We start from the raw sequence: 13807 nt of genomic DNA, 5'->3' as shown, positions 1-13807 counted from the left end.
ACGCCAGTGTATTGCACGCGTGTGCGTGCACCCGTCGCACTCATTGCCGTCTTTCCTGCATCGGATCCTCCGTCATCTCGCAAATCCATGGACTCTCGTGCCAGCAGCATCATCATCATCATTATCATCATCATCATCATCATCATCATCATCATCATCATCGTCGTCGCCGTCGTCATCAGCTGTGCCTTTCTTTTTACCTTTGTTCGGTCTAACACGCACGCGAGCCTCACTTAATCCTTCGAAGATATTTTTTTCTTTTTATTTGCATTTGATTAACGAGTTAATAATTATTACATATCTACTTTAATTTAAAAAAGAAAGCTTTGAAAATAAATCAATTATCGACTCCTTTCTTTTTATATAATTTGTAATCATGCGAATAACTGATACGAAAAAATAATTTCGTCTCGATAACGAGCTATCAAGAATGATTATTTAAATCAAATTGATTAGCCTGGATTATCGAAAAATGACCAAATATACTATAATATATATATATATATATATATATATATATATATGTGTGTGTGTGTGTGTATGTATGTATGTATGTATGTGTATGTATGTATATAAGAGGAAGATGAATTATATCAAAATTTAAAATTATTATGTCAAATCAACTTTACGAAATAATAACTTTAGCCAGCGATTTCGTTGATTCCATTGTCTTTTCGCGCGCGACACAACTGTTCGATGAATCGATCTATCGATCGAAATCTCGAGGCACCTGGGTAGAGACCGGTTTTATACGCGACGTCGTCGGACGGGCTTTAACGTTAGATATTATTCGTTCGTTTAATTACATTCGCTTAAAGCGAATTCCGCGAAGTCTTTGCCGGAGGGCTCACTCGAGATGTTTCCTCTTCTCTCTCATTCTCCCATCATCCCTCTTCTACGCAACATCACGAAACGTCTCGTGTTCTTTTATCGCTTTTGGGAGTGAATTCTTTTTGCCCCTCTCGCATATACGCATGCTTTGAAACATTCGCGCGTGTCCCAGATACGTACTGCACGAGATTGAAATCTTTCTCTATCTTTCTCTCTTCGACTTCTTTTTATATATTCTCGATTTTACGGTTGCAACTTTTGTTCCGTTATTTCAAGAAAAAAGAATAGCTGTTAGCATACACGATATACAGTTATCGTTGAACTAGATAATCACAGATCATATTTGTTGTTTCTCGTTAAAACGTACCTCGAGGCATCGTACATCGACTCCACCCTCTTTATCTTTCTACAATGTAGAAAGATCTTTAGAGTGTTCTAAAAATCTAGACACACTTCAATGTGGATAGAAACTTGTAACGAATATTAATAAAATTTTTAAATACTAATGAAAGTTCTAATTCGTTTATAAATCCTTAATTAAGTCGTTTATATCTCGACCAAACAAGATCGAAATATTGAAACCTACAATATCGAAATATTGAAACTTGGAATTCATTAGGATGATGACAAAAGCATGCGATCATATAAGAGAATCGGTAGCAAAAGTATAAAAAAAAGTCATCTTGCCGGAGTCATTCTCCAGGAGGAAGGTAGAAAGACGAGTTAGACAAGGTAGAGATATTTATCTAAGATGTTTGCTCGTCCAAAGATACTGGACGGGGCTGATGCTCGCGGTAAATCTAACAGTGGAAAGAGCTCGTCGAATCGCTGCGCTTAAGCGGAGTGATTGATTTTAGTCGAGCGAAACGAGTACGGTGGTCAAGCCATTCAGTTAGGGACATTACTTTTGATTCCACGCTGGGCACCTGGCCCAAAAGAGAGATCGAGGACCGGTTCGGGGCGTTCGATCCTTCTCCCCTACTCTTTACGTCCTACAACAAGGCTCACTTTAATGGAATATATATATATATATATATATATATATATATGTGTGTGTATGTATGTATGTACATATACCTATAGACAGATAAATAAAACAAGCCGACCATCCCTTTTCTTCGTTTCGCTCGTTATCGATACAAAGGTAAAATGATTTCGTGAGGTGGATCGATATTGTTTGGACAGGAGTAATTCGTGAGCCATTAATGCCGCTACTAGAGCCTCATCATCCTAACCGCAATTGACTCTTCAATTTTATTTCAAATAAGAATATCGGACAATAGGATATTAATTCATATGATAATTTTTATTACGAAGATTTGATAAATTTAAAATTTGGATATTTTAATTTCTTTTAAAACAAAACAAAAAAGAAAAAAGGAAAGAAAAAGAAGAAGAACCGATAGAACGTTAGAAAAATAAGAACAGATGAACAGATGTTTTACGATTGGCCCGTATTATTGCCGCGTAGTATCTTTGCTCTCACGCTTCAGGAAATTCAAATTCCTTTTATCGCGCCGGCGTTCGCGCTTGTATTCGTACTCTTGTAATTCCTTTATCGCTCCGGCGAGGCGGGTGTTGTAACGCGTACGAGGGGCAGAAGTATCTTGGCGCCCTTTTACTTCGCACACATATCCACATAATATATTCGTATATACACAATTATACATCTGTGACATATGGACACACAATACATAGATATAACTGTGTATGTGTGCATGCACAAATAAAACAACGGCAAGCTTTCGACGAGTTTGCCTTATCTCTTTCTCTCTCTCTCTCTCTCTCTCTCTCTCTCTCTCTCCCTTCCTCTCCCCCTCTCTTTATCTGTATTTTTTTTAATCGTATTATCTGAAGTCTCGGCGACTCTTCTTTAAATTTTATTACCGACACGAAATTCTCAACGTTCTCGTTCTGTTCTCTCTCTCTCTCCCATCATGAGCAAAGTTCATCACGGGGCATTCTCGCAAATCTTCAAAGATATCGAGAAAAAATATATACATTAATATATAGATAGGGGTACGTACAATATATTTACTTCTCGATAGCAAGAGTGGCCAAGGAAAATGTTCCCGTATATTCGTTCCTTCGCGTTAAGCGCAACTTGCAAGGATAAGCGAATGCAAAGGAAATACATAAACGAGTGCGTTGCTTGTACGCCTTCGCAAAACGTGTCGAGTTGTTATATTTAGTGGTACGTTTGTATTGTACACGCACATATATATATTTTATACGTCACGCTGGATATTCTGGAATATAAATTGAAACTCTCGAGATTTGTCCTTGCATTTGTGTTATCGATTCTTAATAACCGTGGTAGACCGATCTCTTTAAGTCTCTCTCTTTCTCTTATTTGCATATTGCAAAAATATATCTCTATGGCTATCTCTGAAATCGTGTTAGAATCGTGATAGTGAACATTTTCAAAAATTATGGAGGAAGAAACTTTATCGTTGATTTATGTTGCTTCTCAACGAAAGTATTCACAGAAAAAGAGCAAGAAAGTTTTCTTTAGCAAAAACTTCCGAGAGATCATTTGGATGGATGTGTTGGTAAATCTATCTAGTGAAGTCCTTCTCACTAAATATATTTACTTTTCACTCGACATATCTGATCGTAGAGCGCTGTCCAACTCAAGTTCCCGGATGCCAGCTACCGTCGGACGGCCTGTATTCGCTCCGTAAGATCTTATTCCCGTCTTGTTGCATTCTACGTGACTCATTTAGGCCAACAAATCGAACGCGCCACGACCAGTCTTCTGTCTCTCTCTCTCTCTCTCTCTCTCTCTCTCGCTTGCTCTTTTTCATCTTGTCACGCTTTTTCTGCTTGAATTTAAATCATGCTCGATTATTTCGGTATCGCACACTTACAAAATATACGTATTCCTTCCTTGATAATTACTCGCCTATCGAAACGAGATTGAATTTAATCGCGCTTAATTAAATATTTTATACTTATTCAAAAAATATAAATCGCTTTTATATACTCATATCTCTTGGGAGTGTTACTCAAGTACTCGTAGTTAAATTTGAGTAATCGCTATAAAATTTCGTAATAAACAACAGACTAACATTTTCCTCGAAGCATAACACGTAGCAATAAGATATTAAGAGTACTTAAGAAACACTCTGTTAACACGAATCAATTAATTTACGAATCTCATCGATCATAAGATATATATATATATATATATATATATATATATGGTATAAACGTGCATTTACAATTGCAGTTATTTACACGCTATTTATAAATAGAAGAAAAAGCTATAACGCTTTAGAGTAGTTTCGATGTGTGACAATCGCACAATCGAACGATAGAGAAAAATTAAAAAAAGTAGTTCTCATAATCAAACGAAAACGATTTCTACATTCAAGTTTCGAGTTTCCCTTTCTTTCGACGAGCATTTATAACCTTTTCGAGTGTTAGGAAAGCTACCCTAACGATGACTAATAATAATGTTAAAATCGTTGGAACACCTGGTACCAATGTTCGTAAAACCTTTAGTCCCTGTTTTCTAAGTAGATGGAATTTCGAAGGACATTGGTCTCCACATGGCTGCGTCATGATGCACATAGGAACGTTAGAGATAGGCGCCAAACGAGTCGTTATGTTTGCCAGGAAACTGTCTCCGTCGAGTGCTTCACGAAATATTCTTTGTCTCGTAGCCATCCATGTGTTATGCCCCGACGACCCACGCTGAAGACAAATTTTTCAAATAGGACGAAGCTTCTTGATTCGTCATCCTAAATAAAAGATAAGAAATCACTTTTATTTTTACATTGGACAATGACGTAAATCGTTAAATTCGATTTATATACGTACTAATAAATTATAACTAAAATATATTGTCTGAATTATTTGACAGCATAAAGGATTATGCGAATGAAATCAAAAATTTAATTGATTTTAATTTACCTAGTTTTATATTAAAGAATTAAATAAGAAGCAATATATCCATTGATATATCACATTATTATTCCATGCTGTCAGCTATGTACGAATTTTTCTTCAAGAACCTGTAAAAAGACAGGAAACTAATTATTATAATTGTAATTAAGGATGGGTCGTAGGTTAATATGTACGGTAATAAATCAGATAGAAAGAACTTCGTAGAGTCTTGTCAGAGTTTAAGTATCGATGGAAATCATTAAAGACCATCGAAGGCTTTTACCGATGCTATGTCGAATGGAAAAGAATACGATAAAGAAAAAAAGAGAAAACGAAAAGATGAGATAAAGAAGACGGAAAGAAAATAACGTCCGTATGTATATGAGAGAAAAAGAAAGAAAGAAAGAGCGAGAGCGAGAGCGAGAGCGAGAGCGAGAGAGAGAGAGAGCGAGAGCGATAGAGAGAGAGATGTAAGGTTCGACCGACCGAATATTTCTGAACTCGAAAACCCACTTAAGCGTTCGGAGGACCGAAGATTAGAGGGCAGAACTCCATGGGGCCTTTTCAGGGACCCAGGCTATCTGTACTCGAGTGGCCCTCTGGCAGGGAGGTAGACCGATAAGAGGGCGGTCTGGCTTGTGCGCCTTTTAGAAACGTCGCGACAAACTGTCGGAAAAAAAAACTCGCTAAAAGTCAGTCGTCGAATGGAGGGAAAAAAAGGAAGGAAAAAAAAAAAGAGACGGAAAAAAGAGAGAAAGAGAAAAGTGATAAAAAGAAAAAAAGAACAGCCAAATTGTAATATTTATGCGGGTTTTCTATCTCTATACTATGTGCTTGATACTTTCGAATGACCTTGTTTTCGATATTTATTTCGACGAGTTCTACGTATTCCATCGATTTTGTTTCTTTTTTTTTTTTTTTTTTTTATTTTGTTGATTTTCCTTATAAAATATTCATAAACACAATTCAAGATCAAGACATGTATAAATTTCAAGAGTATAAAGACCAATCGATAATAGTTTCGAGCTCATCAATAATTAACACGTTTACCTTAACATTTATTATATTCCAAGATTATCGGCAACTCGAGTCGCAAAATATTCCTCCAACATGTTTCCTTTAGCAAAGCATTTTTCTTATCCTTCCTACTCGTACGACGTAGAGAAGATAAAGCTCTGCGATAAAAGTACGAGCATAAATCAACGTTCTAATAAGAAATTAATATAGAATGTATATTCAATAACGTGACTTGATCGCGAAAAAAAATCGGTATATTTCGAAACACGTTCTACGAGAAGTATGACACATTCGCATACCAATACAATCATACTGATTTACGTAGGATATAGAATCTTGACGAGGTAAACAACGAAAGAGAAGATAGAAACAAAGGAAAAGCAAGGAAAAAAAAAAAAGAAAGAAAGAAAGATAAAGAAGGAGAAAATCAAATAAAAGAGTTGCGATAGCCTCTCGCGAAGAATAGAATATTAATAACAATAATAATCGCGGCGATAATGATAAAAAGAAAAGAAAACAAAAGAAAGAAAAAAAAAACAGAAAACGTATGAACCTCATAATGACGTAGCAGGCAGCCAGGACGGATATCAATGCAGATATAGCAAGTACAAAAACAGCGACGTGGAGCGGCCTTACCCGATGTTGCAGAAAATGATTTGAATCAAGATTTTCGTTGATCGTTGATATCGACTCCGAAGAGATCGAAATAATTTGATCTTGACTGCTACTCGAAGAATTCGTGAACGACCTACTTGAGTTTAGCGATATCAGATTGTTATTTTGGTTAAATTTATTGCTCGATTGTAAATCGTCGTTTTGATCTATTCCTGCGTTAGATGTTAAATTATTATTTTGATTCATTCTTCCGAATGAAAATTTCTCTTCCTTTCCCACTTTTTCTCCTTTTTCCTTGATCTTCTTTCTCTTTTTCCCTTCTTCTTTTTCTCTTTCGCGTATCCACGTGGACAAGTCGCCGAGATGATCAGCGTTACAATAATCTTGACTGTCACAACACTTTAATCTTGGCCAGGACATACGTATCCAAAGTCTTGTCGACGAGACATGACGATTTTCAACGATCTCGTCGTTGTCTTTTGACGACGACGACGACGACGTTGATAGCTTTGACCTCGTGACCCAAGACTTTGTCTCGCACAACAATGGCGTTGGGCTCCTGGAAAATGGCAATCCATCGTCTATACCATATATATGTATATAAACGTATATCATCCTAAAGATAAATAAATTACAATATTTTATGACCCGATCGTATCTTTTTCCTTTTCTCTAACTTTTTCTATTTCTAAGTTCGATTGATAAGTATTTCAAATGTTTTAATGAAAGCAAATGTATTTAATATTTGATACGTATGGATAAAATACAAAGCGTTTTTCTTTTTTATTTTTATTTCTCTTTTTTTTCTTTTTTCTTTTTTTTTTTTCTTCTTTTATATTAAGAATCACTTATTAACACGAAACACATTTTCTACGCGTGGCATTGACTTTCCGTCATCGCTAAAAATGTTCAAGAGATAAAAAACAAGGTAAAGGAGAAACGATCATTTCGAATTTTTCGGCTTGATTATCTCGTCATAAACTATAACACGTTTGCAAATTTATATGGTACATCTTCGATCAACGTAACCAAACCGGATACAGACATAACGAATCATTTTTCAATCGCGTCCGTATACCAGTTTTAGTGCCTGGGATTTATTATCCAATAACGAAGAAAGGTCGAAGGTCGAATAATAATAGAGTCGATATAAAATCTATACTTTATGTACATACTCTTGTATCGATTTTTCCTTTGAAAGGACGTCAATCGTCTAGTTTTATTTAGAAACTTTGTCAATTTGGAAAATTTTAATACCAAACCATTTGATGTTGTATTTAATATTTACGCACTGTGTGCATCCTCGCGTGGTCGTATTTTCCCCAAATTCCTGATCAGTAAATAGAATCAATTCGGTGTAACAGTAGTACTTTGTCTCGCAGGTGTCTTCCCCAGCTTCTTTACAATCTTTGCTCGTGCAGACGCACTTTCTACCTAATCATGTGATAAATGCTAACGTTACATTTACGATAAACTTGTAAAATAAGAATCATATGAATTACAATTGTATCGCGTTTCCATAAGACGTATGTCATATAGCGAAGTATGACAATATTTGTATTACAAGTCCTCATCTCGTATAATCATAGAACACTTACCTACAAAAAATATACGCACACGCGCATGCACATATATATATATATATATACATTGTTTACATTCTCTTCTACTAAACAAGAATATACTTACCCTCAACTTTCGTAAGATTGATAGTACAGATGACAATGATAATAACTATAAATCTTCCATGGATCGATATTTGAGACATTTCGAAAGGGTGGCCAAAACGAATCCACTTTAGAAATATCCCAGAACTTTCATCGATTTCTAAAAATCGATTGCTCGTAATTTATCGTCCGTTTGAGAATCGAACCAAGATACGTCGATTTTCTCTTCGGCGACTCATGACGGCGCTACGATGATCGATATTACGAAACGACTTGTTCTGTTTTTTTAAACCGTATATATCAAACTACTCACCGGCGAGATGCTCGCGAAAACGTGTTATCGCTACGAAGGATCATTTGGAAGTGTTCGAAAGAAGCTACAAGACTGGACCGTTTTTCGCACCGTCTTCTCTAATTTTAGTACCTCCCACTAGTAGAGAAGGAAACCTCGTGAAAAAAGATGAGGAAGACGTCAACGAAGAAGAAGAAGAAGAAGAAGAAGAAAAAAGAGAAAAAGGTAGAATAAAAAGAATATAACTCCTTCTCTTTCTTAGAGAAAGGCGATGACACCTCGATGACTCGTGTCGTGTGCCATCACCTTCCTACTATTTCTTTTTCCTTTTCTCCCTCTCTCTAGCATATAGCAAGTGGCATATTGATTTTTTTTTTTTATAGAGACTTGTTAGTTATTTTTTCCTGAAGAACAAAAGAATAGTAAAAAAAAGAAAAAAAAAAAAAAAAAAAAAAAAAAAAAAAAAAAAAAAAAAAAGAAAAAAACAAAAAAAGCAACTTGCTATTTTCTATTCATAATATTATATTATAATAAGATCTTGAGATTGATGTCGATAAAGTATATATTTGAAATGATATAAATAATGTATTGGTTAATAAATAACATAATTCGTCAATTTATTTTTAATTAAATACGAAATCTTTGCCCTTTCAAAATTTCTATATCGATACGATGACAATTTTTGAAATAATAATCCCATCGCTCTCGGCGAATTTCTCTTCTAAATCTATTTTAATTTAGACTTCACAAATATATATATATATATATATATATATATATATATATATATATATATATATAAATATATAGATATATATATAATAAAAAAGATGCGATCCTTCTCCATTTTGAAGAAGACTTTCTGCGCTTCTTCTTTTCATTTTCCTCTTTATCGATTTCTTTCTGTCTCTCTACCTCTCTCTCTTTCGTTCGCTCTATCTCGAGCGACTTAATTTATTGAATTTATTATACTACGCGCGCTCTTTCGTCGGGCGCCTCCTTTTTTCGTCGTCGGAAAGACGACGACGAGAAGCTCCTAAAGTCAACCGATTTATTGGAAGAACAACATCTTTGCACGGACGACAGGCGCCTCTTGATACAGCCGTCGGATATAGTAATACGCTTTTCTCGACTGTTTGCGACGCAAACGTATTTCTTTGAACGTATAATTCCTTGAGATGATTCCAAAAATTTGAAGAACGGACAACTGAAAGCATTACGTCCGTAGGAATGTTAATATCCCTATTTGTTTCGAGCTTTCATTAAAATAATTGTCTAATATCGATTCGTACAAAATGTATATCCATACATTTATTATATCTTTTAAAAAATACATCATTTAAAATTCAAAAAAATTATAATACTTTATATAATATTACGTAGAAAGTATTTAGAGTCGAGAGATGCGAAAAAGAAGAAAGAAAGGAAGAAAAAGAAAAATGAACGAAATAAAATTTACGAGTTTTCTTAGGGCGAACAAAAGACTTTTAGATATTTTCTTTCCCTTCCCATAATTATCTTATTTACTTCGTTCCCATAATTAACATAATGATATTCCTTATTACTTGTTGTTCTGCAGTCATAAAAGTACGAACGTGTTAAGGTGATACTTAAGAAATTCTTTGTTCGCACATCGTTTACATATCAGTTGTATTCTAAAGACCACAGATACGAATATAATTCAAATATATACTATTATATTATTTACATTGATACTCACAAACATAGATCTTCACAAGATCTTTATAAGTAGAAAAAAAAAAAAAAAAAAAAAAAAAAAAAAAAGAAAGATTCGAAAAAAATATGCGAACTCGATGGATCATTCCCTAATTGACATTCGTTCAATGATCGACTTGAGTTGTGCCAAGTCATTGGCTTTCGTAGAGCACGTAGTTGCTTGATTCTTCGCTTGGTTTACCGTGCATGCAACATTAAACAGAGAATGTATGGGGCCGGTTGTTGTACATTTCTTTATCGGCATCAAGAGACAGTAAAAGCCGGCTTGGGTTATCGGAATGACACTTCGTTACAGACGAACGAGGTCGCTAGCGATCTACTCTTTTTCTTTCTCTCTCTCTTTCTCTCTCTTTCTTTCTTTCCATCGCAGCATCGTAAGAATTTCTTTGAAAATCATCGTGACAATTTCTATAACATTAATCCTTTTTAATGTTGAAAGAAAGAGATACGAGAATCGAATAAATGTTCTCTTAAAAGAGAACATATAATAGATTCTTCTATAATTCTTCCAATATATCCTTTCGACGTTAATATCCAACTTGTTACTTGTTTGATAATTATACATCTTGTCAATTTCTAATGATAAAGAGATTAAATCAAAATTTATTCGAATAACGTTGAACTTTGCTTCGTTATATAGATATTACGTATAGGTAGTAGTACAACTTCTCTTGGATCGTTTTCTCCCTCGAAGATTACTACGATTTACCTTTATCATGAGTAAGGATCTCGAGAAAGGAAGGGTCTCTGCAATAGGGATAAAATCGAGAAGTGGAGAGGATGAGAGGGGTAGAACGTAGAGTGAACGTATGTGGCTCGCCGCTCGATTGTCCTGTTTAATTAGCTCCCGTGCTCTTTCTCTTCTCGAGATGAAAAGAGTATACAGTGAAAGACTGAGAAAAAGTGAGTGAGAGAAAGAGAGACAGAGACAGAGACAGAGACAGAGACAGAGAGAGAGAGAGAGAGAGAGAGAGAGAGAGAGAGAATTGCATCAACCGCGAACTGTGCGTTTCTTCTTAATTGTTAATGGGAGTAACGCCCATCCTCGATCCTCCGTCGTAAGAAAACGAGTTTCAAAGTAGTAACAACTGAGAGCGAAGGTATAAGGCAGTCTCCTTCGAGGATGGAATTTCCTCTTTGCCGTTTAGTAAATCCAGTGTCTGTTCTTCGATATCATGATATCCGTACTCTTCGAATTTTATTTTTTTTTTATCTTTCACTCTTTTTTATTTTCTCTCTCTCTCTCTCTCTCTTTCTCACTCTCTGATAGGTAGAGAAAAGGAGAGGAGAGAGAGTGAGTGAGAGAGAAAGAGAGAGAGAGAGAGAGAGGATTGATACGTCGAATAAATTTGACGTTTGTTATCACAAGTGATTACATATGTTATTCTGATTAATAAAAATGAATAAATATTTAACATAGTCGACAAAAAAGGAATCTTCTCTTTTCTCACTTCATTTCTAAAATTAGCTTTGCAAATTAAATTTCTCTCTCTCTTTCTCTCTCTCTTTCACTCAATGAAAATAAAAATATCTGAAATATTGATTACATGAGATTGAAAATGATTGGGCTAAGCTTTTTTAATATCTCTCAAGAAATCTAATATTCAAGTATCAATTTGATATTTAAATCTTATAGCAGTCTGTAAACGATGCCTTTCATTATTCCCTTCTGATTTCCTTTCGATTTTTATGATCACGAAATCAAAGAATCGACCTCGTATTGATAACGTTTATCTCTCTCTTTCTCTCTCTCTCTGAATATTTTTTATATAACTTGAAAGTCGTTTGACTTGAAATCTTTTCAGCAAGATTAAAAGGCTGAATTGAGTTCGTCCAGTCTCCCTGCAGATCTTTCCTCATAATCATTGAACATTAACCATCCTCTACCATTATGTCGAGATCGCATAAAATAATGCATTTGCGATAAGTACACGCGATCAAATGCAAGGAAATGCATGCCTTCATTCTCATCGTTAAACGTTGATCGAGGTGTCATAGTAACTGAGCATTCATAATACAGAATGTTCTAAACCGTCACGCTTTCTTTCCGAACTTCTCCAAAGAAAACTGAAAGCTCTAATTTTAGGCTACGATCGGAGCTGCAACATATATAAATTAATTATAGTATCCGTTAATTAATGAACAATTAATGAATATATATATATATATATATATATATATATATGTATATATATATATATATATATACACACATACATATGTATGTGCAATAAAAGTATATGTACGTAAATAAAATATATGTATGCACTTCAACCAACTAATCGAAATCTGACAATGAACTAGCGAAGACGAGAAGACATGACCTTGATTCATGGATCTATGGTCGGCTTTGTCTATAACTCGAATGCATTTGAATTGATTCAATGAACAATGAATAATTTTTAACAGATGTTGATAATATTTTTAACGTGTCTTGCAATAATATTGACTTACTCAAATGAGCGACATTATTTTGTGTAGAAATCATGACCATTTTTTTATGACCCGGTAGTAATCCTGATGTAGGAATTATACTTATAGACACCTCGTTTTGTGTTGGTCTAGAACGATTTGCTCGATGGTTTCGTTCGTTATCATTAATACGTGCATTATGTCGGAACGGCACACCTTGAACGTTATGCCTATAATTACTGACTACGTAGCTGCACACCTAGTTTTAAAATGAATCAAACGTAGGATATTTTTCAAATGGCAACACAATCGACTATTACACTACTGAGTACTATTATGTTTACGTAGAACCTTCGTAAATAATTTAAAATTGCGGAGCAAGGACACGTTTATGTGAAACCGCTGCCCAATTTTCTCGTTAATACTTCTTATCTTTTTTCTTTTTTAATATTTAATAACTTTCTAATATCTGTTTTGAATGGACAAAAAAAAAAAAAAAAAAAAAAAAAAAAAAAAAAAAAAAAAAAAAAAAAAAAAAAAGAAAAAAAAAGAAAAAAAAAGAAAGAAGAGAAAAAAAAGAAGGAAATGCTTCTTAGAAAGTCGATTCATATATAAGACACCTGTAGTATGTAAAGCGTTCAACAATTTTTTGTACTGCTTTATGAACAGTTAAAATATTATCTTTTATCGGATATATCGTTTGCTCTGATTTATTTCTCGTTAGGAAAAATAAAAACAGTACTTGCGATAATTAATATTAAAAGAGACTTTTTCGTTCAATCGGACACTCACCGAAATTAGGATAAAAACAGCTAATAATGCAACGCCCAACCAAAAGTACCAAGTCTCCCAGATTTGTCGTGGTGGACGTTTTTGTACCACGATACAACACTGCCAATTGCAACAACAATAAGGACAATATTTGTCCGGCGGACAAACGAATGGTTTTAATACAGCATTATCGTATCCAGTCTCGTTTTTTAAATCAAAATTGCATTGATAATAGAAACGAGCCATTATATAATTAAAACGAACGTGCCTGTTATCTTATCCTTTTTCATATTTCTAATGAAATTAATAATACAAGTGACACTCATCTCTCGCTCTGTCGAATTAATCTTTTTGTTCAAACGATCAGTTGCAAAATTTCGTTTTTACTTTTGTTTGCATTTATGAAATGCAACAATCACAGTTTCATCGATCGCGAAGACAACGAAATCGGTAAAATGCAATTTTAAACGCTTCTTTAGACCTTTCGACAAACGGAATCTTTAAGTTTCACTACGCACAACTTTTGTAATAGCAAACGTACGGTGAGCCGATGATCCGCTGAATGTTTTCATCG

The 13807-nt window shown here is 34.5% G+C and overlaps 2 protein-coding genes and 1 long non-coding RNA gene across 9 annotated transcripts; 1 reads left to right on the top strand and 2 right to left on the bottom strand.

Moving 5' to 3' along the window:
• Positions 1-518: 518 nt before the first annotated feature.
• LOC124954096 (putative E3 ubiquitin-protein ligase protein PFF1365c) lies at positions 519-8697 on the bottom strand. Of its 6 annotated transcripts, XM_047506474.1 has the most exons (6): positions 8044-8697; positions 7647-7788; positions 6293-6913; positions 5773-5897; positions 4750-4850; positions 519-4577 (listed from the first exon to the last, which is right to left on the bottom strand). In XM_047506474.1, exons 1-4 carry the CDS (start codon positions 8120-8122, stop codon positions 5774-5776), a joined length of 966 nt encoding a protein of 321 aa, XP_047362430.1. In that variant the 5' UTR covers positions 8123-8697; the 3' UTR covers positions 519-4577; positions 4750-4850; position 5773. The 6 variants fall into 6 exon arrangements, 5 of the variants coding, with proteins under 5 accessions (XP_047362430.1, XP_047362432.1, XP_047362431.1 ...); XM_047506476.1 differs by lacking the exon at positions 5773-5897 and having other exon boundaries at positions 521-4577; positions 8044-8694; XM_047506475.1 differs by lacking the exons at positions 519-4577; positions 4750-4850 and having other exon boundaries at positions 5543-5897.
• On the top strand, positions 2674-7001 carry LOC124954102. Its single transcript, XR_007102447.1, has 2 exons — positions 2674-5908; positions 6065-7001. It is a non-coding gene; the product is annotated as an uncharacterized LOC124954102 (long non-coding RNA).
• Positions 8698-9598: 901 nt separating the features above from the next.
• LOC124954018 lies at positions 9599-13786 on the bottom strand. 2 transcript variants are annotated; one of them, XM_047506207.1, is made up of 3 exons: positions 13255-13786; positions 12505-12721; positions 9599-12149 (listed from the first exon to the last, which is right to left on the bottom strand). In XM_047506207.1, exons 1-3 carry the CDS (start codon positions 13477-13479, stop codon positions 12133-12135), a joined length of 459 nt encoding a protein of 152 aa, XP_047362163.1. In that variant the 5' UTR covers positions 13480-13786; the 3' UTR covers positions 9599-12132. The 2 variants fall into 2 exon arrangements, with proteins under 2 accessions (XP_047362163.1, XP_047362162.1); XM_047506206.1 differs by lacking the exon at positions 9599-12149 and having other exon boundaries at positions 12210-12721.
• Between the last annotated feature and the right edge of the window lie 21 nt (positions 13787-13807).

Source organism: Vespa velutina, chromosome 14, assembly GCF_912470025.1.
Source record: "Vespa velutina chromosome 14, iVesVel2.1, whole genome shotgun sequence".
In the NCBI taxonomy this organism is placed as follows: Eukaryota; Metazoa; Arthropoda; class Insecta; order Hymenoptera; family Vespidae; genus Vespa; species Vespa velutina.
Note: the sequence above shows the minus strand (reverse complement) of the source record. Positions and strands in the feature narration are given on the sequence as shown.

Bases quoted from the DNA above. Each gene is read 5' to 3' on its own strand.
- LOC124954096 (XM_047506471.1), bottom strand. From the start codon at position 8,122: ATGTCTCAAATATCGATCCATGGAAGATTTATAGTTATTATCATTGTC. The intron at 7,789-8,043 runs GTAAGTATATTC...TCACATGATTAG, and splicing joins CAATCTTACGAAAGTTGAGG to GTAGAAAGTGCGTCTGCACG. The intron at 6,914-7,646 runs GTGCGTAAATAT...GCCATTTTCCAG, and splicing joins ACCACGCGAGGATGCACACA to GAGCCCAACGCCATTGTTGT.
- LOC124954018 (XM_047506206.1), bottom strand. From the start codon at position 13,479: ATGGCTCGTTTCTATTATCAATGCAATTTTGATTTAAAAAACGAGACT. The intron at 12,722-13,254 runs GTGAGTGTCCGA...TTTTAAAACTAG, and splicing joins CTGTTTTTATCCTAATTTCG to GTGTGCAGCTACGTAGTCAG.